The sequence below is a fragment of the Mus pahari genome, chromosome 3 (assembly GCF_900095145.1).
Source record: "Mus pahari chromosome 3, PAHARI_EIJ_v1.1, whole genome shotgun sequence".
NCBI classification, from domain to species: domain Eukaryota; kingdom Metazoa; phylum Chordata; class Mammalia; order Rodentia; family Muridae; genus Mus; species Mus pahari.
Window position 1 is genome coordinate 4,359,025 of NC_034592.1, and position 25,347 is coordinate 4,384,371.

The window sequence follows — 25,347 nt, forward strand, 5'->3', positions numbered from 1 at the left end:
CCATGTGAATGGGAAATGCCATTCCCAACTGTGATTTCAAATGATTCCACAAAGTTCCGAAATAAGATTATCTGTCAAGTTGAACAAAATAGCCTTTGACAATTCCAGGATGTCACAGAAACAAATAAGCATTTTTTTCCTCCAGTCCACCTTCCTATCCTCATATCCCTACGCTGCTTACTATGGTTATACAGTAACATCACATTAAATATGTTCTTCTAACAAACTTTAGTGTCTGTGGTGTGTGTGTGTGTGTGTGTGTGTGTGCGCGCGCGCGCGCTAGGGCATAAATGTAAAAGTCAGTTAATAACTTTTCAAGAGTCTATTCCCACATTTTGAGGCCAGGTCTCTGGTTTCCATTGGATCCTATCTTGCTGGAGGAGTGCCGGGGGAAGATGTGTGCCATTGTGTCACATTTTTTTACATGCATTCAGGAGATAAAACTCAGGCTATCAAAAACCAAATGTTTTTACCTAACAAGATGTTTCCCTGGCCCCTCAGATACATTTGTTATTAAATTATCCGTGGATAGCCCCAATCTTTCTATTTGAGGATTTTCCAGTGCATTTCTCCTCTTTTTATTCCTTGACATGTTATTGAATATGGGCTTATTTCTGGTTTTTTGTCGTTGTGCTTTGTTTTGTGAGTGTGAGTGTGTTTGTGTGTGTGTGTGTGAGTGAATCTAGTAATTAATACAGTAAGCCTGTTCAGTGGAATTTTTCCTAAATCCAGAACTACAAAATTCTAATTTGGAACTGATAATGTCTCGTGTATAATCAATCAATGTGTCCTAGGCTTTCAGCCGAAAATATAAATATGTGCCATATCACAATCTTTAACTTCCTTAAGATTCAATTTCAAGTTATGAGACCTGAGAAATTCTCTATCACCTTATATATTTTCCTAGACACTTCCGTTAGAATAGCTGCTAACATTACTCCTGATTGACTTAACTAGACATTTAAGCAGTCATGCACTATGTGATTAATATGATCGTCAGTGATAATGTGATTAAATGTATTTTATGTAATATTCTTATTTGTATAGGTCTTCATGTTTATAGACTTGTAAACAGGAGCTTAAAAACTTCATAAAATTAAATATAGAATAAAGTTATGTATGAAAACTAATAATAATAATAATAATAATAATAAATAATTTCTCTTACAGAAATTACAGTCAGTATGAGTCATGGTATACTTATGCATGTGATATTTCCATAGCTCCTAACAGCAATTATATATCTGAGAATCTATTTTTATCACTATCAAGTTGCCACACACATGACCCGATGCTTTCTTGTCACTATATCTCATAGCTAGCATTAAACAGATGTAATTTGAGACATTGTCATCTATTTTCTGTGATATACCATGTTTGTTCTCTAGTCACTTATCTCTATTATTTTATTTTATTTATGAAATATGATGAATACACCCCTATGCCTGAATACCATTCTGGTCTAATACACAGACATCTTCTGCTTCTTTTCTAGATCCCTGTCTTGGTCACACAGATAAGTTCTACCAACCATCCAGTGAAAGTCGGGTTGTCTGATGCATTTGTCGTTGTCCACAGGATCCAGCAAATACCCAGTAGGTAGAAGAAGGGTAATTAAGAGTAGATTTTTCTATGGGGTTCAATTCTAAGAGCAATGACCTCAAATGGGTGAACTTCAGAGAAACTCACTATGCTAAAGGTTACTTGTTAATTCTATTATGTGGTTTATATTAATAACTCTGGTTGGGTTTTTCTATCTCCATTACTCCTGAATTGATAAACTTAGTTAAGGAGAAAAGACAAGGTCCATCTAAAGACATTTAACTATGGCTGTTTTTAGGACTCTGGCATATTTGCTCAGTTAAAGAATTCTATAATAACAACAGCAGTAGCAGCAAAATGGTTGTAAAACAATGAAAATTATTTAGTTGACGGTCCACAGTGTCCCATATTTGTTTATTAACTTTTAATAATTTTATGAGAAAAAATGGTTTGTGCCATTTTATAGTTAACAAGTTTTATCAAGTCAGGGAATTTAAGCAAATAAATAGGTAAATGAAACTCTATCTACCAGAGAAGACACATCTCTCCTTTTTGATAATTCTATTTTTGCTGATGTTGTTTATAATTTGTAGAGTCAGAAAACATTCATTGTTTTCACAGTTGTTCATGAATTCTGCAGATTAAAATGTTGCTAGGGATATACGTAGGAGTAGAGAATGTACTTAGCATGTGCAGAGGCCTGAATTCATCAAAGCATCAAAACAAGAAAGAGAAAAGAGAACGGTTTTGTGTTGGCTGTATGTCGTGTGGTTCTGACCACTTTCTGAATGTTCTGATAAACCTCCTCTACTTTACTGCCAAAATAGTCCCGAGAAATCCTTTAGGTTGCCAATCCTGGAAGGGTTTGTTTGTTCCCTTAAATATATTTATTTAAAGCAAGGAGCAGTAGAAAAGTTCATTTAGAAGGTAGATCATATAGTTCCCCATTTTCAAGTCCTTCCTTTATTTCATTAGGGGTTGACTTAATTTATCACATATGTACACTGCTTGGAACAGACTTGAGATGATTCTGTTTAATTATGTCATCTCTCAATTGCAAGAAGTAAATGGAGTGGAAACTAGGCTTTCCAAAGAGATGGTGTGACTGCTAACATTCAAGGGTTCTCCCGGCACGAGATGGCTTTTTATGTAAGTGAAGATTATACTCAGTTAAGAACACGTATACCCTCCATTGGCTTTCTCTTTGTTATCTGAGAGACTTCAGCAGGTAATATTCAAGGAAATGTTTAAATCAAAGCAGATTTTTCAGAAAATTAATTGCACTGAGAGCAAAGCAAAGATGCATTTGTGTGTGTAAGGCAACATAAAGGCTTCCTAAGAGAACTCTTAAATAGGAAACCTAGCCCTGGAAAGTCAAGGTTGCCACTGTTGGATGAGGAGTGTCTGCACATTCTTACTCTCAGGGGAGTTAAATCAGGCATGACTCGAGTCAGTTATTCAACAAGAAAAAAAGAGAACTCTGGCTTTGACTTAATCGTTGTTTCTTTCTGTCTGTGGAAGGGGTTCAGAAGGCAATGTATCCCATACAACTGTCCTGATACACTGCTTGAGGAAGGACAAATCCACCAAAGAACAAAATATTATATTCTAGAAAGATGTTTTAATATGCAATATTGTATTTGTGTTTTTCCTGATCAAATGGTTGTGCTTAGAATTTTGGCTCCTAAAATGTGATTTAGGAAGCAGGCTCAGGCTGTGAAATGATCATTTTAAGGGAGAGCATTCTCTAAAATATTTATATTTTACATTAAATAAATTGGTCAAATCCTGGTGAATCTTTGAGCAGATTCTGTAGGCTCCTAGGACTCAGTATTCACCTCACAAACATTACCGAGCCTTAGAGTTCAGAGCCAATCCGATCCCCAGCAGCTGCCTGCTTGGAATGGCACCCACAGCTCTTGTTGACCTTACTATTCATTCCGGAGGAAAAAATATTAGCCAAGAAGAAATGGAGTCTGTAATGCTCCCTTCCTCATGCTATATCAGGCCATAATGAAGCATGGGAATTGATGTGTTCTGCTTTATAATCATCCTAGGAACAGGAAAATGTTACTCTCTTCAAGAACATGTCCACACGTTACTGAGTACACCAATCTGTCATATAAGCACCGATATAAGAAAAGCACAGTTGCATTTAATGATCAGCTAAAAGAGAAAATAAATACACACTTTTAAATGTCAGAATATAGAAAGCACAAAGTTTCTGTAATACAAAGCATGACCCCCCCCAATCCTCTAATCTTAGAAAATAAGGTAATGTCTAGAGATTCATTATTTACTGCTACTTACGCTAACAGAATATAAGTAAATATTTAAGTCCCTTGCAAAATTATGTTAGGAAGTCTCATTATTGGGAACAATCCCTCTGTAGATTTTGTTTCTGCCCTTCTCACTGAGTGTATTTTGAGAATAACCAATTATTAAACCAAGTAATGGGTAATTTGCTTCATTTCATAGTTACGTTAACTCTCTAGTGATTAGTCATAGATGTCCCTTTCATATTAACGTTTGCTAATGACATCAACTTGCTTCTCCCTCCTCACACTTAGTATTCCAATATTCAATTTTAACTTCTGGGGGCTGACTGACTTTCTTCATCCAGCCTCACTGCCCGCTCCCCCTCCCCCCCACCACCCTTTGAGCTTAACAAGGAATTCATTTCCTGAAATAGAAGTAGAAAATTCATAGTGGTATATAGGTCCCTGAAAAACAAAACAAAACCAAAGGAACTTAAAACTGTGAAACTTATTTTAACACACAAATGAAATTTTAGCAAGGAAGCTTAACTATATAGCTGCTGGTCTGACTGAAAGTTTTCTATCACAAGCCATGAGAGGGACTATACAAATCTCTTAGCATATTTCTGTTTATATTATCTGTCACTTTCACATATCAAGCTCTTTTCCATCAGTAATTCCTATGTCAAATATGTTGACCTTATTTATGCTATCCTGTGCCTTTGTTCTATTATTATATTGCTCATCTCAATGAGGACACCCTGGAGTGTCCAGAAAAAAAAAAAAAAAACACTTCAGTTAATTTGTATAGCAGTGTGTCTCAAAATTCCCTTGTATTTGAGCTCAGGAAGACATTCATTTGTACAAGTTTTGACATAGGAGCAATATTTTCCCATGTTTGGAGACTTGACAACTGTTGAAAGGAGCTAGTCAAGATGATGTAAACAAGCTTTAGCTTTAATTCTCAAAGAAATGATACCAGAACAGCCCACTGACCCAGAGTGCTTCCATTCTTGTTCATCAGTTCTACACTTGACCAGAAGCTTCTTTTACCATATGTCAATGTGACAAAGACACACTTCTATTTGCCTACTAAACCTGAAACATTAGATTTTAAATTATACTTAATTAATTAATTAATTTTAAGTTCAAAAACAGCATGTGACAATTGGCTGCCATACTAGACATGGCAAAAATAAACCTTGTACATACATATATTTAAATCAAATTTTGACTGCTACGTATAATACTTACAGAAATATTGTTTTCAGTTTTAAAATACCTTAGGAATTAAATATGATTAATAATGAATTTTCAAGTATAAGTGTACCCATTCATCAGTAAATTTGAAACATAATAATTATATAAACAAAAATTTATAATTTTGATTTGATGATAGGGTACAGTTATTTGTAATTTAACAATTATAACTTTTGATGTGAGATGAAAACACAAACAATTGTGTGATTTTTTTTCTTCTAAATTATTTCACAGTGCTTGCATTTCAAGTGCTTCCAGAAGAGCCTAGTTTATTATTTTCAAAGTCCTCTCTTCTTTAGTTCACTTAGGGCCAGATCAGCCTATAAATCTCCAGTGAATGGTGTAAGCTGATCTCCAAGTGCAAAGCCTTTCAAAATTATTCTTTCTGTAGAATGGAAAATTGCTTCCCTTTGCAGCACTGTACCATTAGCTGCTTTGATTCTCAGGCTTTTGCTACCTCAACAAAGGCTCAATGTGTGTGTGTGTGTGTGTGTGTGTGTGAGAGAGAGAGAGAGAGAGAGAGAGAGAGAGAGAGAGAGAGGAGAGAGAGAGAGAGATATGGTTTTGTGTTTGAGTGTGTATCTGTTTCTCTATCTGATTGCTTGTGGGATATCTCTCTGTATCCATACAGAGAACATACAGGACAGGACTTGTGCAACCTCCGCTGTCACTCTCTTCTTACTATGAGTAAGAAGATGTCACTGAACCTGAAGCTTGGCATTTCCTAGAGACTGGTTGGCCAGGAGCTCGGGGATGTGCCTGTCTGCATACTCCCCAGAAAGGCTGATGAGCAGCCACCTCCAACCATTTCCTAAGTGGGTGGTGTGGATTCAGATTTATCTTTTGTGAATTGCACAAGTGCTCATGCACTATTCAGTCTCCCAGCCCACTGAGGTGAATTTAAAAACAAACAAAAAACCCACAGAACACAGAATTCTTTGGATATTAGAAAATTCTAATTCCCCTATACTGGAGCATAGAACCTTCACAGAACCAAGGGCCTCTCCTCCCATTGATGACCAACTAGGCCATCCTCTGCTATATATGCAGCTAGAGTCATGAGTCCCACTATGTGCTCTCTTTGGTTGGTGATTTAGTCCAAGGGAGCTCTGGGGGTACTGGTTAGTTCATATTGTTGTTCCTCCTATGGGGCTGCAAACCCCTTCAGGTCCATGGATACTTTCTCTAGCTCCTTCATTGGGGACCCTGTGCTCTGCCCAGTGGATAGCTGTGAGCATCCACTTCTGTATTTGTCAGGCACTGACAGAGCCTCTCAAGAGATAGTATAGCAGGCTCCAGGTGGGGCTTTCTCTGAATGGTCAGTCATTCCTTCAGTCTCTAAGGTTGAAAATAAATCATACTCTGTGCCACTGATTTCCATTTCTTGAAGCAGTCATCTCTCTTTTTTCTCTCTCTTTCTCTGGAAGAGATAATATAATTAATGGCAGGAGCCTAATGACATGAAATTTAATGACATGAGATTTAATGACATTGCAAATGGGCACTACATAATCTTTCTCTAAGTCTTCGGAACGTGGAGGTGTACTTTTCTAGGACCTGGACAACCATGACTGGGGCTGTGAGGATGCCACACTGTCCTCCTCTCCCAACCTTGATTCTAATTCTCTGGCCAGATAACTCCTGAGGGAAGCCAGGAAATGAAGCAGGTTTAAGCATCTGTCTGGTGGTTAAGGAACAAAGGGGAAAGAAGTGTGGTTATTTTTCCATAGGGCTGATTTCCTTTACACATGGAAAATTAACTGATGACACGTGACCCTGAGGCTTATGCAGTGTCCTAAATCTTGCGGCATACTGAAAGAATGAAAAGGAAGTACCCAAGGTGAGATAGAGATGAGCGCTTACTTCCTGGTCAGCCAAGTTTATGTTGTCTTATTTAATGTTTGACTGACAATTTCTGAAAGTACAATATTAAAAAACCAAACTTCATAGCTAACACATTAAAATGTTTTCCTATGTGCTTCATTTGTAACTACTAATACCAGTCTGTTACTATCTTATTGGTTGGGAAACTTCTGTTGAAACAGTATCCTGGTTTTCCTTTATGTTTACCTTCCCTGAGCCTTCATGCTGTGCACGGGCCTTATGATGTATGGGGTTTACTGTTTACAAGTCCTGAGTAGCTGGTCGTGAGGACTGGGATCAATTTGGACTAGAAAACAAATATATGACATAATCGTTTGGAGTCAGTCATTGAGCATGGGAAATGCAAATAAGAAAATGGTAGGAAAGCATGTGTTGGACAATTCGAAGGACTATGATAGTTAGTAAATATTAGGATAGGGCAATACAGGAAATTACCATTATCTTCTCTTGTGAACATTTGCTTTTAATGCAGGAAAGCAAAGAAGTGGCCACTGGTGGGGGTGGGGGGGATGTGGAGAGGGATACGAGTCGTAGAGTTTCTGTGTAAATGAACACAGTGTTCCTACCCTGTTAGTGGTCATACTTTCTCAAGCCAACAGTGCAACATTTGCACACTGAATCATATTGCCAGAATATCTCCATTGCTGGACTGTGTTTTCTCTTGGTGTTACTCTGTGAAACTTTATTTTGTTTTCTAATTTGTAAAGGCCATTCATTGATAAGTGTTATAGTCAAACTTAAATATTTCTAAAAATAAATTATAAGATAGTAATTGAAGCAATAAACATTTATTGTGGCTTATTTTCTTGAAGATGCATGAGCTAAATACATTTCTGAAACGATATGAAAGCTACCAGGTTTGGCAGGGTCACCGAGTGAGTAAATCCGTAATGAGTTTTGTTTTTTTGTTTTTTTTTTAACAAGAGTCCTCTCTCAAATGTGACAGAAGCAACCATTTGGAAACTGTCGTTGACTGGCAGGTCACCAAACAAAATGATTCTCATTAATTTTAGTCTTGTTAAAACATCTCCTGTAAATAGTTCATGACTGTACAGGCTATTGAATCACCATCCTCACCACGGCCACGATCTGAGGTTTCCAAAGCAGAATATGAAGGAACAGTATAGTGATGTGTTAAAATCAGTGAATATGATGGGCATTTCCCACATATGGGCAAAACACACAGGATAGAAATATATTAGGAACGTATTCTACACAGAAAGAAAGAGAAAATGAGCAGTCATACAGTCATCATCCTTTTCTTTCAAACTTAAAGACAAAAGATGATGATCTTACTTCAAGGAAATGTACATCAAGAAGTGATTATTTTTTTCTAATGACTGAGGAAGTTTTTCCTTCCTCAGTTATTAATGATTGAAGAGAATATATATGATTCTTTCAATTATACAAAAAATAAATTAATTTGATTAGTCTCCTTAAACAATGTTTTTCAGTCTCATGAATAAGACGAATTTTCCAGTGAGTGACATAATGAATAAAAATATATGTACTTTCCCACCTAGGACAGCTTCAATTTAAAGTCAGGGAAGAACAAGATAATTACAAAATTAAACCCCTATATATTATGCATACATAATCAAAACTGTTTTTTATCAGTGATGTGAAAAGTACATATTGATATATATGGTATTTCTCTGAGTAAACAGGCCTCCCACTCACTCTACCTCCGCATGCATGACCTTAGAGGATCCTTAATAGGTTTCCATATTTTGAAGGATTTGACCCATAGAATTCCAATGGCAAAATGACAGTTAAAGCTGATGTGGCTTTTTTCAGGAATGGGTAGCACTTGCATGTCTATTATTAAAATGTTCTTGCTTATAACTGGAGAAATGTTCAAAGCTGACTCTCCTCTCGTTACTTTTATAGATGTTCGAAGAAGAACAATTTATGAATATCACCGAGTAGAACTACAAATGTCCAAAATTACCAACATCTCAGCTGTGGAGATGACTCCACTTCCCAGTAAGTCAATTTCAGGGAGTGAGATGGGAAGACTAGTTTTCAATTTTGACAATCTGATCTGTTTAATAAGTTGGAGCTATAATTATTGTGTTCGGCATGCAATCCTAGTTACGCTTGTCCAACATGAGGCTCCTGACTGGGTGTGCACAGGGACAGGTGTGGTCTTTAGTGTGGTCTCTCCCCTCCTCACTGTCAGTGAGCCCTGATGACTCTGTGCTCTCCTATTTCTTAGCATGTCTCCAGTTCAATGGTTGTGGCCCTTGTGTGTCCTCGCAGATTGGTTTCAACTGCAGTTGGTGCAGCAAACTTCAAAGGTAAAGCAATAATTTATAAATACCATATTTTATAACTTCAGAAAGACTTGTTCCCTATAAACACTAAGAGATATATTTTGTATAGATCCTGTATTACAACAGTGTGAATATGTGTGTGTACATGTGCATATATATATATATATATATATATATATATATATATATATGAACATATAGGCATAATTAGACAGGCTAACATGTAAAACCAATGTGCTTTCAATATATTCTTTTGTCAAATGATTAAAATGACTAAGAATCTCCATAGTCTATAAGACCAGAACCTGATATAGATGTATAATTCTCTACAGGGATTGATAAACTTGCTAAACCTTGGATCATAGTTTCATCCCTTATTTTATAGGAAACATGGCATGAACTATGTTTTCCACAATAGTGTTATATCTCAGTAATCAAATACACATTCTTGAATATAAATTCTTCAAGTATCTGAATGGTCATTAGTCAACAGAACTGATGGTGTCTGAAGTTGACATCACCTGACCTTCCTATGATTGGAATGTGTGTGTCCCTTTAACCTGGTACTCTAATTGACTTGAAACTTAAAATGTGTAGGTTACTCGTGTCAAAAATATTTACTGTTTTTCATCAGAGATAAAGATGATTGTTCAATCTCGGGGGTTTTAAAGAAGCTGGAGAGTGTGAGATATATTTGACACTGAAAGCAGATTGCTGCTCCTCGAAATAATGGATGGACATACTCCCAGCAAAAACTTGTATAAACTAGTCAGACTGAGCAGACTCAAAGAGGATTTCAGCTCAATGGTTTGTTTCTATGAAAAGCAGAATGCATTAGATCTCCAGAAGAACAAATGATGAGAATGAATATAAATTATAAAAAGGGCTATATTAGATTGGCTTATGCAATAGAGTTCTAGGGAGTTCCACTATGGATGTCTAATGTTAAAGGAGCAGATAATCCTGCTATTTTACCTATAATGCTAAATGTCCCAGTAGTCCAAGTATGTTTCTAAGGGCCTAAATATTCTTTTTTTTTTTTTTTTTTTTTTTTTTTTTTATTTTACTTTTTTTTTTTGGTTTTTTGTGGCAGGCTTTCTCTGTGTAGCCCTGGCTGTCCTGGAACTCACTCTGTAGACCAGGCTGGCCTTGAACTCATATCCGCCTGCCTCTGCCTCCCAAGTGCTGGGATTAAAGGCGTGCGCTACCACACCCGGCCCTAGGGCCTAAATATTCTTAGAGAGCAGCTTCCCTTTGTGTATGATCAAAGGCAAAAGACGGTTGAATTTCATGGTAACAACAGAAGGTCTATACCTCACCACAAGACCCAAAGGCAAGCAGGCAAACAACCATGATTTTAATAAGACCCTAAGTGCTAGGGCAGGGTTATCACCCCACTTTTAATTATTCCTGGGAATACCCTCTCCATCCACCCTGGAGTCATGTCTCATAGTTGATTCTAGATCCAAGCATATTGACCATTGGGGGTACCCAGGAAGCACGGCTGTAGAAGATTAATACAGAAGACTGCTAAGAAGTCACTTGGTTCACTGAACCATTGTGTACATCAAGTATGTCGAAGGTGCTTGAAAAACAGTAATGAAGAACATGAACAGGAGCCCTGCACCCAGCTGGAGTTACAGCCTCCATCATTAAGAGTCTATAAAAAGGAAACTTCTCCCTCCAGATGATGTTGTTTAGTAGCTTGCTAGATAGAGGACAGATGCTGTGTCTTCATTCATCTACTGCAACATTTCTACCATGCTAAAAGCATGTTAAAAGACATGTTAAATATTACTGAAGGAATAAAGAGAATGTATAATTTTCATGACAATAGGAAAATTTTTTATTTCATTTGATTACTTTTATATTTTTACACTTCATTCATTACCTCCTTCTGGTCTGCCCTTCTACATTCCACATCCCATTCCTTCTCCACCCCTGTCTGCCCCCTCCCCCTTTTCTAAGAGGATGTCCTCACTCCCTACCCTACCCCCATCCCCAACCTACCAGGCCTCCCCACTCCCTGGGGCCTCAAGTCTCTCAAGGGTTAAGCCCATCTTCTCTAACTGAGTCCAGACCAGGCAGTTTTCTGCTGTATATGTGTTGGGGAGTTTATCAGCTAGTGTATGCTGCCTGATTGGTGGCTCAGTGTCTGAGAGATCTCAGGTCTGGGTTAGTTGAGACTGTTGGTCTTCTTATGGGGTCGCCATCCTCTTCAGCTTCTTCGATCCTTTCCCTAATTCAACCATAGAGGTCCCTTATGGTTGGGTCCATTGGTTGGGTGTAAGTATCTGCATCCGTCTCAGTTAGCTGCTTGCTAGTCCTCTCAGAGGACAGTTGTGCTATGTTCCTAACTGTAAGCACATCATAGCATCAGTAATTGTCAGATCTTGGAGCCGCCCCTTGAGATGGACCCCAATTTAGGTCAGTCACAGACCTCCTTTTCTTCAGTCGCTTCTCCATTTTTGTCCCTGCAATTCTTTTAGACATGAACAAATCTGGGTCAGTGGTTTTGACTGTGGGATGGCAACCCCATCCCTCCACTTGATGCCCTGTGTGTACTGGAGGTAGATTCCATAAGTTTCATCTTCTCAGCATTGGGTATTCCACTTTTTAACTGTCTAACTTTAGAGTAACCACTGCATAATTTCAGCTAGAAGAATGTTTATGCGGAAATTAGTTTTGTTTTCAATTGAATATGTTGTACCAGGCATTTCCTTTGATAAATGAATTTCAAATAATGAAAAACCAAGCAGGCATTTAGCATTTTTCAATACAGATTTTAACTGAGCTATATATGTAGAGTGGGCAGAGCCACTATAAATCAAAGATTGGTGCTTATATGTATATTTGCTAAGATTTTGTAAAGATCACAGACATATCAGAAATTATTCAAAATGTGTTTAGATACTGACTTCTGAAGTAAAAAATGCTAAAAGCAATTAAGTGAAAGATACTTATCAACCATATTCATAGCTACTTCAAGATCAAGCTATCCCAAAGCACTACCATTAGGGTAAGTGTTGCTGGTACTTGCACATTTGTTCATATCCTTTGCAGGTGTGTTAATGGTAAAAACCATACATAATATTTCCCTTTAGCTCCTTTGTCTAGAAATACATTGATATTATATTATCTAATTAAAAAATTATGATTAGTCTGGATAAATAAGTCATGTGTAGGTTTTTCTGGGACTTAAGGATGTTCCAGGATAAGAGATTTTCTAATCCTAAGGCCAGAAGTTCTGTGGGAAACCAGCACAAGTTCATGACCCTTATCAGCTATGATGGTTTTGTTTTGCTTAGTTATTTGAAATAGGGTCTTACACTGTACCCTGGGGTAGTCTTGAACACTAAATCATTTTGCGTCTGTTTTTTACATAGTAGGACAGCAGACATGTATAAATTTTGTATAATTAGAATTTCTGCATAAAATAATATTTAAGTAAATGAACATTTTGAAATATTGACTAGAAACATACCTAATGTTAACTGCTTTAAAATATGCATTCTGTTGAAATACATATTTTAAATTTGAAGAAAGCAATTTTTAGGCAAAGCATACCCACAGGTTGAAATCTGCTTCTACTGTTTTCATTTTGTTGAGAGATTATTCAGCCAGATAGCATGCTGAAGTGTCACGGATATCATGTTTGAGGGTACGTTTTCAAAGACCTCATTGTCAGAGGAAGCCAAGGCGCTTTGGCTAAGATACTTCTTTGAGGTTTCCAACCTGGTAAGTGATAAATCTGGGCATTGAATTTTAATCTGTGTGACTTCCAGTTTTGGGTCTTTCTAGCTCCCCTGGTCTGCTTGCATCTGACAGTTGGATGTGTTAAGCAAGCTAATTTTAAATGGGCACATCCTTGATGCTGCAAGAAAATTGGATGACTTTTCAAAAATGACATATAGAGAGAGGAAGGTCACATTATGCCTCAGACCTGTGCGTATTATTTAGGACATAGAAATGTGATACAGGTAGCGATTAACAGGATTCTGCTGGCTCCTACCACCACAAGTATGTGTTTCTACATGTTGCTGGCTAGTATTGTGCTGAATATGGAGCTCAGAATTAAAATATCAGGTTCAGTTTTAATTTTGAGCAAGCCAGTTATATACATTCCAAAATGTCTCTCATTAATTGGATTAACTGTGACTCATTGCCTTTTATTCATGTTAATTTCCCCACTGCATTTTACTAATTTCTCCATAGACTTGTAAGCTCCTAAACTCGGCCTTGCTGTCCAGCATTATTTCTGCAGACTTTGGTACATTTATGAAAAAAAAAAAACACTAAACAGAACAAGGGACATGTTAGATCAAGTAGCACGAATATCTCTCTGATTCTTTGATCCCACTATTCTTTCTTTCTTGCCTGTGCTCATTTATCCTAGACTAATAATAAACAACTAGCAATTACTCAACTCTCAAATTGAGTTTGCTCAAAAAAAAAAAAAAAGGTTTAATTTAATTGTTTTGTTTATTTCCATTAATCTCCACTTTGAGGGAGCAAAAATTAAGACAAAATATATGCTACGGCTGGCCCAATGTCTAAGCGGATTTGCATTACAAGTACACATAAGGAGATATGTGGTATTGAAAGAAATTTGTGGAAATACTTAGCTCATGTTTTTCTAAGGAGAGGTGTATTTATTCCCTCTCGGTGAATTGAGAGAATTTGAGTTAACTATTTTAATTTTAGCCTGTATCATTATCTCACATAGTCAGCAATAAAGTCTCTGTTCAGGTTCCTGTTCAAGACTATAGATTGAGTAGGCCAGAGGGAACGGAGGAGAGGGGAGGAAAGGAGGAAAGGAAAAGAGCAAGAGGGAGAGAGGGAGGGAGAGTGGGGGAGAAAGAGAAAGAAAAAGAGAGAGATTCAGTTCACTAATAGAATTTATGTTTTGTAATGGGCAGACAGTCTTTGAACAACTATGTGTAGAATGATTAGAATTACTGCTATTGGGAGCTACAATAAGAGAAACAAACACAGCATGGAGAGCAGATGTATAAAACATTTTAAGAAAAGAGTTCTACTGACTTAATTTTTAATAGCTATATAAAATAATTGTTTTATTATCCTCTTCTATATATAGATCATTGTACTTTCCTCAAATTTATGTGCAATACCCAATTTTATCCCCTTACTCAATGTGCTGATCACCTTTCTTCCCAAATATTTTTCCTTTCATGTCACATAATATTTATATGTGTTTGTATCAATATTAATACATTATATATATGGTTCATATATATTATAATAAGTATTTTAAAACTAGATTCTGCAGAAGAGAAAACATATTTGTCCTTTGTGTTTTCTTTGTAACCCATTCCTGTCCCATTTTCTTTTTGGCACCGTTAGAGAGATATTTATTCTCAGATCAGGTATCCTCATCCAGAAATGAATTTTAATTAAAACGTATTTGGACGAAAAAATATTTGCTTATTTTACAGCACACCATTTCCTTTATCATACCAGGCACTGATAAAACAATGAGAAGTCACAATAGTCAAGTACTGATCAAATCCATCGCTCTTGTATAGCTCAAAGTTTAATTTAGTAAACTAGAAAGAAAATTAATAATTACCTGGGTCTCTGATGGTGAGAAGTATTTTACTAGAATTGAAAAGGTGGGAGTTGCTGTGGCTATCTGGCCAGGAAGGATTTTTAGAAGGAAGTAAAATGCACCAACTGTAGCAGGGTGAAAGCCAAGTTTACCTCAGACGAATGGCCTTGAGTGGGTCAGACTTGATTGTTACAAAAATGCAGCCCCATTGTAAGCTGTGTATGGAGAGAAAGCAGACTTATGGGAGATCAGGTCCACTTAGTATGGCGGGAGGTCTTATTCTCAGACTAACAGAAAACCTTTGGCTTTAAACACTTAAAGAGGAGGGGAGTGATTTTGTTATATTTTACAAGTGTAGCTCTGGAAGCTCAAAAAAGTATATTTTCTAGTTGATTTATAGAGTGAATTATAGAAAAGAGGGGGCAATAGCAAGAACACATATGTTCTGAGAAGATTTCTGGGGCTCTAATAACAGTATACTTTTTTCTTTATTTTTTATTAGATATTTTCTTCATTTGCATTTCAAATGCTATCCACAAAGTCCCCTATACCCTCCCCTTGCCCTGCTCCCCACTGCTTGTGGACGTTGTACATCGTGGTGCGGAGCCTAGTGCGCACCACGATGTACAACGTCCACAAGCAGGGGTCCTGTCAGCAAAATCTTTCTGGCATATGCAATAGTGTCTGGACTTGGTGGTTATATATGTGATGTGATGAATTCCAGGATGGGGAAGTCTCTGGATGGTCCTTCCTTCCATCTCAGCTCCAAACATTGTCTCTGTAACTCCTTCCATGGGTATTTTGTTCCCCATTCTAAGAAGGAACGAAGTATCCACACTTTGGTCTTCCTTCTTGAGTTTCATGTGTTTTGCAAATTGTATCTTGGGTATTCTAAGTTTCTGGGCTAATATCTGCCTATAAGTGAGTGCATATCATGTGTGTTCTTTTGTGACTGGATTACCTCACTCAGGATGATATCCTCCAGATACATCTATTTGCCTAAGAATTTCATAAATTCATTGTTTTTAATTGCTGAGTAGTACTCCATTGTGTAAATATACCATTTATTCTGTATCCATTCCTCTGCTGAGTGACATCTGGGTTCTTACCAGATTCTGTCTATTATAAATAAGGCTGTTATGAATGTAGTAGAGCATGTGTCCTTATTATAAGTTGGAACATCTTCTGGTTATATGCCCAGGAGAGGTATTGCTGGATCTTCCGGTAGTACTATGTCCAATTTTCTGAGGAACCACCAGACTGATTTCCAGAGTAGCAGTGCAATCCCACCAGCAATGGAGGAGTGTTCCTCTTTCTTCACATCCTCGTCAGCATCTGCTGTCACCTGAATTTCTGATCTTAGCCATTCTGATTGGTGTGAGATGGAATCTCAGGGTTGTTTTGATTTGCATTTCCCTAATAATTAAGGATGTTGAACATTTTTTCAGGTGTGTCTCAGCAGTTCGGTATTCCTCAGTTGAGAATTCTTTGTTTAGCTCTGTACCCCATTCTTTAATAGGTTTATTTGATTTTTCTGGAGTCCATCTTCTTGTTCTTTATATGTATTGTATATTAGTCCCCTATCATATTTAGGATTGGTAAAGATCCTTTCCCAGTCTGTTGGTGACCTTTTTGTCTTATTGACAGTGTCTTTTGCCTTATGGAAGCTTTGCAATTTTGAGGTTCCACTTGTTGATTCTCGATCTTAAAGCACAAGCCATTGCTCTTCTGTTAGATCGAGAATAACAACAGTATTCTTCAATGTCTTCAAAATAATTAATATTAACATTGCTTAAATATTTATGATTTTCAGCATAAAAAGTCAGTATGTTTGGTTAAAGATATGAAATATGGCTCTATTTATAATTCTAAAATCTGTCCTATTTATTGGAGTTATATATTTGTTGATCTATCAGATACAACAAAATATTTCAATAAACACCAATTATGGTGTTCCATGGTAACCTTTGTTTGGACAGCATGGACAGGAAGAGAACAGATCTCACCTTTTTTTTCAGAGACATCAAATAACCATGAGGTTTTAATGACATATAGCCAATGATGATGTGTAAGTTGTTCTTCAGTCTAGAAGGAGAGAACACAGCAGACACAGAACAAGCTGAGACTGCAGTGTGTTCTCCATTCAGTACATTGGCCTTTCTAGTACATCTGGACATGCCTGTCTATCCAGCCAAATTTCAGGAGGATGCCAGAATTAAGGGAGCATTCCAGAGTTCTTCAAAAGAGTGAAAACACCAATATCTCTGCTGGAATGAGGCCTAGCAGTGTGGCCCTGATGAAGCCAGCCTGAATGTCAGGATGGGTGCATAGTCACACAATTAACAATAAGTACAGGACAGAATAATGTGTAACCAAGACATATTCAATTAAAACTTGTTTTAAATCCAAGTAACCCCAAATTTTAGACATTGTCAGCTGTTAATGTTAGATAAGAGCAGAGACAGAGACTGTCAAAATGCAAGTCTATGTACTTCCTAGTAACGTGTCCAGAAAACAGCTTAGAAACTCGGCTTAGTAATAAACATCTATGTGTAACCTGAGATGCTATGAGAAAATGGTGGAAATGATGGCTAACATTAAAAATATGATACTTTTCTTAATGGTTTTGCTCAAGTTATGTGAAACAGTGATTCCTAATTTGAAAGTGAGACCTACTACACACAAAAAAATTTATGTAAGTAAAAATATTAGCTGTCAGCCAGGTTATTGGTAGCTTCAGTTGTGAACTTGATACAGTCTAGAATCACCTGGGCAGAGAGTCTCAATGGATTTCTAGATTTGGTTGACCTGTGGGCATGTTTGTATTGGATTACTTTGATTGTGTTAATTGATATGGGAAAGTCCAGAGCACCGTGAGAGACAAAATTCCCTGGACTTGAGGTACTGAACAATATAAGAGCAGAAAAGCAAACTAAGCCCTAGAGGTGTGCACACACTCATTCTGTCTTGACTATGGATGTAGAAAGTTGCTTTAAGTGGCAGCCACCTTAAAATTCACAACAGCGATGTTCCTGTAATTGTGACGGGGGAAAACCCTTTACCCCAAAGTTTTTTTTTAATGTATTATTTTATTTATTTACATTCCAGCTGTTACTCCCCTCCTAGTATGCCCTCCACAGTTCCCATCCCATTCCCCCTCTCCCTTGCCTCTGAGAGGGTGCTCCCTCATCCCAAGCATCCCCCTTCCCTAAGTTACTTTTTAATCACAAAACACCAGATCTACTGCACTCACCAATGTTTCCACATCGTGGAAGACAAGACAAGAACATCTGGAGTGTGAAGTTGATCTAGGCTCGATATGAGAAACCACCTCGAAAAGTGCCAAACATCAGGAAAATATTTTGTAAATAACATTTCCTGAAGAAAAGCCTGACTTGGATTAAGTCTTGACTTCTATTAAGTCTTAGAAAAATGTTTCCATAAAATTTAATGTATTTATTCTTAGAATAATATTACTTTAAAAGTTTGAAGTTGGAATTAAATTGACCCTGTTATTATAAATGTGAGTGGGAGAAAAAAGAAATTTGGTCCAAATGAATTACTGATATTGAAAAAACTATTTGTATACTAAAAGGTTAGTGTAACTGAATATTGAGTAATATATATATATATATATATATATATATATATATATATGTATTTTCACTTAACAGGAATATGAGAAAAATTATCTCAGATAATAGTCTCTTTCTTTGTTTTTTGGGTTTTTTATTATTTTATTAGATATTTTCTTCGTTTACATTTCAAATACTATCCTGAATGTCCCCTATACCTTCCCCCCCACCCTGCTCCCCTGCCCACTCATTCTTGGCCCTGGCATTCCCCTGTATAGGGCATATAAAATTTGCAAGACCAAAGGGCCTCTCTTTCCAACAATGACTGACTAGGCCATCTTCTGCTATATATGCAGCTAGTGACACGAGCTCTGGGGGTACTGATTAGTTCATATTGTTGTTTCACCTGTAGGGTTGCAGACCCCTTCAGTTCCTTGGGTAATTTCTCTAGCTCCTCCATTGGGGTCTCTGTGTTCTATACTATAGATGACTGTGGGCATCCACTTCTGTATTTGCCAGGCACTGACATAGCCTCACAAGAGATAGCTATATCAGGGTCCTTTCAGCTAGTTCTTGCTGGCATATGCAATAGTGCCTGTGTTTGGTGGCTGATTATAGGATGGACCCCCGGGTTGGGCAGTCTCTGGATGATCTATTCTTTCAACTTATCTCCAAACTTTGTCTCTGTAACTCCTACCATGGGTATTTTATTCCCTGTTTTAGGGGAGGAATGAAGTTTCCACTTGTTGGTCTTCCTTCTTGATTTTCTTGTCTTTTGGAGATTGTATCTTGAGTATTTGATGTTTCTGGGCTAATATTCACTTATCAGTGAGTGCATATCAAGTGAGTTATTTTATGATTGGGTTACCTCACTCAGGATGATATCTTCCAGATACATCCATTTGCCTAAGAATTTCATAAATTCATTGTTTTTTATAGCTTACTACTATTCCATTGTGTAAATGTACCACATTTTCTGTATCCATTCCCCCTGTTGAGGGACATCTGGGTTCTTTCCAGCTTCTGGCTATTATAAATAGGGCAGCTATGAGCATAGTGGAGCATGTGTCCTTATTACCAGTTGGAACATCTTCTGGGTATATACCTAGAAGAGGTATTGCTGCATCTGCCAGTAGTACTATGTCCAGTTTTCTGAGGAACCGCCAGACTGATTTCCAGAGTGGTTATACAAGCTTGCAATAGTCTCTTAAAGCATATAAAATTGAGGTTCTAAAAAGAGTCTTTCTAGAAATATCTACTAGCATTGTATTTATTAGTTGTCCTTATTATTATTCATTATTAGTGTCTGTGTGTGTGTGTGTGTGTGTGTGTGTGTGTGGTTTGTGTATGTGAAATGAGTAGATGTCACAGGACAACTTTCAGGAGTCTTCTCTCCTTCCTCCCTGGGTTTCAGAATTGAACTAAGATCACCATCAGGCTTTAGGGGCAAGCGCCTTTGTCTGTGGAGGCATCTCACCAACACAAGGTTTTAAATTTTCTAGTGATTATGATTTACACGGTTATGATTATCTGCTTTTACCTGCAACAACGTGGGGGAGCATAAAGAAAGAATCCATTGCTTTCTCTTGTTCCCTGACTGATATCATATGTCAAATGAGCTCATATTGCTTGTCCAACAGATTTAATGACACTATAAAATATAATGATAAGGAGCCTGTACTAATTAATGAGCAAAGTGTCTAAAAGAATCAACATGTTTATTAAGCTCATTCTTCTTAAGTAGGAGGAATACTTAGAAAGTGGAATTCCGGGCACAACCAGATTGTCTTGAGTACAGCCTGGTGTAGGCTCGGAGCCAAGCCTCTTGCCTTAACTCCCCTTATTATCTCCCAACTAGTGATGTCTCTGACAAAATATAATTTATGTATTTTTTTGTTGATCAAAATAGATTCTGAGAATTGGAATATCCCACCTGTATCCATTTCTCTGTCCATGTTAGTATCCCAAGAGAAATTATGAGACTTTATTGTAAAATAATAAATTAGGATGAAGGTTCCCCCACCACCTTTGAGGAGGGTCAGGCTAAGAGTGAGTTGATGCACACATTATTGGTGTTCCTGAGTAATTTAGACAGCCTGATAGCAGACATAATTGCTGAGTCAAAATTTATAGGCAAGAATAGTGTTTTATTAGGCACAGAAAAGTTATACTCTCAGATTTTACATTCCTTTTCCAAAGTCATGGATATGGCCCTGTCATTCTCCGCTCTCTTCCATTCTCTCTGTCAGGATGATGTGCAGCTTACCATGTCTGGGACATTTAAATTGAAGTCAGAAATTTTTAAGAATGAGTGTCTGAAATGGAATACTGAAACTTCCAGAAGTAGTCTGTGTTCCTTAGTGGCTTACAGCCAAGAGTTCGAATCTGTCTTCTTTCTTATAGACTCGGTGCTTCTTTCTGTTCAATCATAATAGCAAAGTTGGTCCTATCAAGAGCATTTTTGGTTCCAGAAGAATGTGCTCACCCAAAACTGAGGATTTCATCTCTCAGTTCTGCTACTCTGGCTTTTCTGAGGAAGGAAGCTGAGTTCTTAGTCAGGTCTTGCATTACAATGTGTGGCTTTCCCTTTATGGGTAGTGTTCCAGAATTTCTAATGAGCATATTTAAAGAAGGGTAAAAGTCACTAACATATTCATTGGATGGCTACTACCCAAAGCACTAAACCAGTGCTTCACCTACATTGTCTCATTTATTCCTCAGAGGTTCCAGCAAAGACAGAGTATACAGTCATTGTTTTCACAAAACCGCATCTCCCTGATTAACTGTTAAGGGTCAGTGATTGTTGGAACTTGAAAAAAAAAAAAAGATCCCAGGTTTGCAAAGTAATTTTAAGATGCATTTTTTAATTTCATATGTACAACTGTCTTGGATATATATGACTGAACACAATGTGCACAAAATGCCTGTGTAGGCCAATGAAGAAAATTGGATCCCCTGGAATTTGAGCTACAGATTGTTTTCGCTGCTACATGGGTTCTGAGAACCAAACCCAGGATGTCTAGCAAGAACAATAAGTGCTCTTAACCATGGAGTCATTCATCCAGCCCCTCACTTATGCAATTTTAAAACTCCAACTCATCCCATTAAGTAGTATAGTCTTGAGATTTTGCTATCGCCAGCTGAGCATGACTGTGGGGCCTACTGATGGTCAGAATTCTATAAGGGACAACTGTTGATGGGAGTCCAAGTCAGGACTTAGTACACCTTCAAGCAGGTGCCAGTGACCTCCACTATTGTCCTCACTTCTCTCTGTGATAGTCAAGCAGATGAGGCAGCCTCCACACTGCATGTTAAAACTGATCACTATTAACGCATGGCTTCCTAGTTCACAAGGCTTTTGATACTCAATATTGGAAGGGTAAACTATGCAACATCGGATATTTTTCTATATCAATATTCTGTACTAATAGAATATTTTGATATTGATATCCTATGTTAATAGAATGCTTTTTCTAATAGGATATTCTATACTGTACTTCATTTCTTCTTCAGGCTATGCTAGCATGCTACTGCCAAGCAGGATTCTACACATTGTGTATTTAGTCAAGTAGAAAAAAATAGCAGTATTTGTTTTAAGAAATATTCTGTAATTCATAAATTGTATAATCATTTATCCACAAGACTACAAAAGTGATAGCTTTACTGAGGTATAATACAATAGTGAATATATTCTTTCTTTTCTAAAGTAGAAATATGCATTATTTGGGATGGAGAGAGTTCAGCTAAGAAAGTTCTCTTGGCAAGCATGAGGACCTGAGTTTAACCCCCCCAACCCCACGTAAAAGTATCATGCATGCTGGCACACACTTGTCATCCTAGTACTGAGACGGCATAGACAGGCGAATCCCTGGGGCTCCCTGACCATGCCAGGCAAGCCTGTATGACAGGTTCTAGACTAGCAAGTTTCCATGTCTCAAAGCCCAAAATAGACAGCTCCAGAGGTACAATATCTACAGTTGTCCTCTGACCTCCACTTCTATGTGCATACCTATATGTGTACATCTAGAAACACATGTAAATAGTATGTAAAAATTTACTTACATATATGTAGTTTCAAGAAATGTTATAAAACTTTTAAATGAGATCAAATTATTTCTCAATAAATATACTTCGGCTTCTAATTATCATTAACCCATCAAAAGCTAAGATAGTTCCTTCCAACTTGAAAGTATTTAATAAAGTTTCAAATTGCTAAAACACCTTTCAAGAGTCTACATACTTGAAAAGTCATACTTTAGATAAATCACCAAAGAAATGTTTTCTTCATACTGTTGAAATAACCAACTCAATTTTAAATGGTAATTGCAGCTAGTAAACTCAAATTTCATGTCCATATTTCTAATTTAAAAATTCTCATCAGATAATAAATTTCCTGACCTCCAGCTGTATGCTGTGACCCTGAATATGGACTGGAGTGAAGGATGTTCTATGATCAAGAAGCATTCTTCCTGGAAGAATAATTTAGGCGCTCTTATAGAAGATGAGAGTAGTGTGGTGGTATTTCAGAGTAGAAGGGAAACAACCAAAGTGGTCCAGATGCTAGAGACCTCCGCAAGAAGTTTATGAAAGAGAATGAAAAATATCAGTGAAAACATCCTTATTATTTTGGAGGAGTGTTTTAAAGGTTACATCTCATCTAAGTCCCAATATATACCTTAATGCAATCCCAGAAACTCTTATTCCTGGAGATAACTATATTGATAGGTGCTCAATGGCCTTAGTTGTCTGATCTCATTTGGTAGTAGATAGAAATTGTTGAGATTCAAAAATAGAAATATATGCAACTTTTATTTCATTAGTACAATAGCTTGTACTTCACATTAGACTTAAAAAGTATAGCATACTTTTATACATTTCATCCTCATGGATGCTTAAGGTTGTTTCTGACTCTGTGTAAGGTGTGTGTGTGTGTGTGTGTGTGTGTGTGTACATATGTGTGTGTATAAGTATATATGTGTGATGTGGGTGGGGGTAGCTGCACATGTATGCATATGCATATGGAAGGCAGAAGGCAATTTCAACGTGCTTTGTTAAAGCAGGGTCTTGTATTGGCCTGAAATGTTGCAAGGGACCTACACTAGCTGGCCAGGGTGTCCAGAGATCCACTCATCTCTACCTCTTACATCACTATAACTGAAATTGCAGGCATGTGCTTCCACACTGAGCCTTTCACATGTTCTGGGAATTCAACTCAACTAGCGAGGTTTGTGGTGACTGAAGCGCTTCCCCATTCCTAACTTTAACATTATGTTTACTAAATCATTACTTTCCCAACTTTCCAGTGACATAATACATGGATTTACTGTCTCAGAAGAGGATTAGTTTTAATTTTTCGTTGATTATTCTTAATCTGGTGTAGCTGGTGTTGTTTATTTGTTTGTTTGTTTGTTTGTTTGTTTAACAGTCTAGCTTTGAGTTTTATTCTATTCTCTTATAAAACAAGACCCCAAATCATGAAGCAATCAATGACTGAGTGTTCCAAATATTGACTTTCTTGGATTCCATTTTCTCCTTACCTTAATAAATCAGTACCACTTCACACAGTTTGGCAGTACTGAAGACGGTTTATCTTGTTTTTTATCAAAAACATTCAATTTTCCTCATAACATATAACATTAGCTATGGTTTACTCATAATGCATTTATTTATTAGCTTTGAATTTTCATACCTCAGTTGTTAAAATTCAAACCCAACTAAAAACTAAAATTAGAGCATAGTCATATAATAATTTTATCACATGACTACACATAGTGTTTCCTATAAGCCATTTGATTGATGTGACAGGCATGGTGGCTCATGTCTGTAACCATAGCCCTTGGGAAGGCCAAGGTGGAATAATAACAAGTTTAAGGCCAACCTGGGATATAGAAGCAAATATTTGCTTCCAAGATGGAACGGGAGGAAATATTTAAATAAATACACAGTGCTGGTACTTGAGATCACTTGGTATCTTTCGTTTTGTTTTGTTTTGTTTTGTTTTTCCAGACAGGGTCTCTCTGTATACTCCTGACTGTCCGGGAACTCACTCTGTTGACCAGGCTGGCCTTGAACTCAGAAATTCACCTGCCTCTGCGATCACTTGGTATCTTGAAACATGGGGAAAAGTTATAGGGGAAAGAACAGCATGTTTTTTGCTAAGCGAAAATTATTATCCAGCTGAAGTAGAATACTAATTAAATGTACCAATAAATATTAATTCTTAACATAAAATATATTGTTGCAGCCTCAGTGGCATTCTCATTAAAACAGGGAATAAACCAAGACTGTGAGACCTGATACTATGTGACATTTCTAGATAATCCATAGTAAAAAGCACTTAAACAGAAATATGATTATTAGAAAGAGAAGCAAGCCGTAATTTGTAAGTAAAGCACCCATTAATTAAGCAGTTACACAAATCACTAGCTCTCCGGATCATAAATAGCCATTGAAGCAATGCAATGCTAAAACCGAAATAAAAGCAAAACTAGACAAAATAGCTTCTGACAACCTAATGTGTGGAATCTGCATAAAGGAAACACTGGACCTTTGATGGGGTGCTTGGACTAGCCCTTGAAGACACTGTAATGTCTGGAAAGATAGAATATATTAAGACATCAATTATTTCTACGTCAATTCTGTCAAATGCACATGGAGGCTATTATTTGAAACATCAAACTGTGATTATAAAAATAACAGCAAAGAAGAAATGAAACTGTCTAAGAAAAGCATTTAAACTATCCAAGGATAAGATCATTATAAGAAATATAAGCAGTAGACAATCTCTGTACATGACTCCATACATGACATGTCTTATCTATTTTAAAGAAATATATACTGGGCCGGACGTGGTGGCACACGCCTTTAATCCCAGTACTTGGGAAGCAGAGGCAGGCGGATTTCTGAGTTCGAGGCCAGCCTGGTCTACAGAGTGAGTTCCATGACAGCCAGGACTACACAGAGAAACCCTGTCTGGAAAAAAA

General features: G+C 37.1%; 1 protein-coding gene across 3 annotated transcripts in view; it reads left to right on the forward strand.

Annotated features, from left to right (window-relative positions):
* Positions 1-25,347, forward strand: part of Plxdc2 (plexin domain containing 2) — a 385,031-nt gene that overhangs the window by 300,480 nt on the left and 59,204 nt on the right. For all 3 annotated transcript variants that reach the window (XM_021192904.2, XM_021192901.2, XM_029536023.1), the window contains 3 exons: positions 1,496-1,595; positions 8,835-8,930; positions 9,163-9,244. In XM_021192904.2, coding sequence (XP_021048563.1) covers positions 1,496-1,595; positions 8,835-8,930; positions 9,163-9,244 — 278 coding nt within the window. The remainder of the gene's footprint in view (positions 1-1,495; positions 1,596-8,834; positions 8,931-9,162; positions 9,245-25,347) is intronic.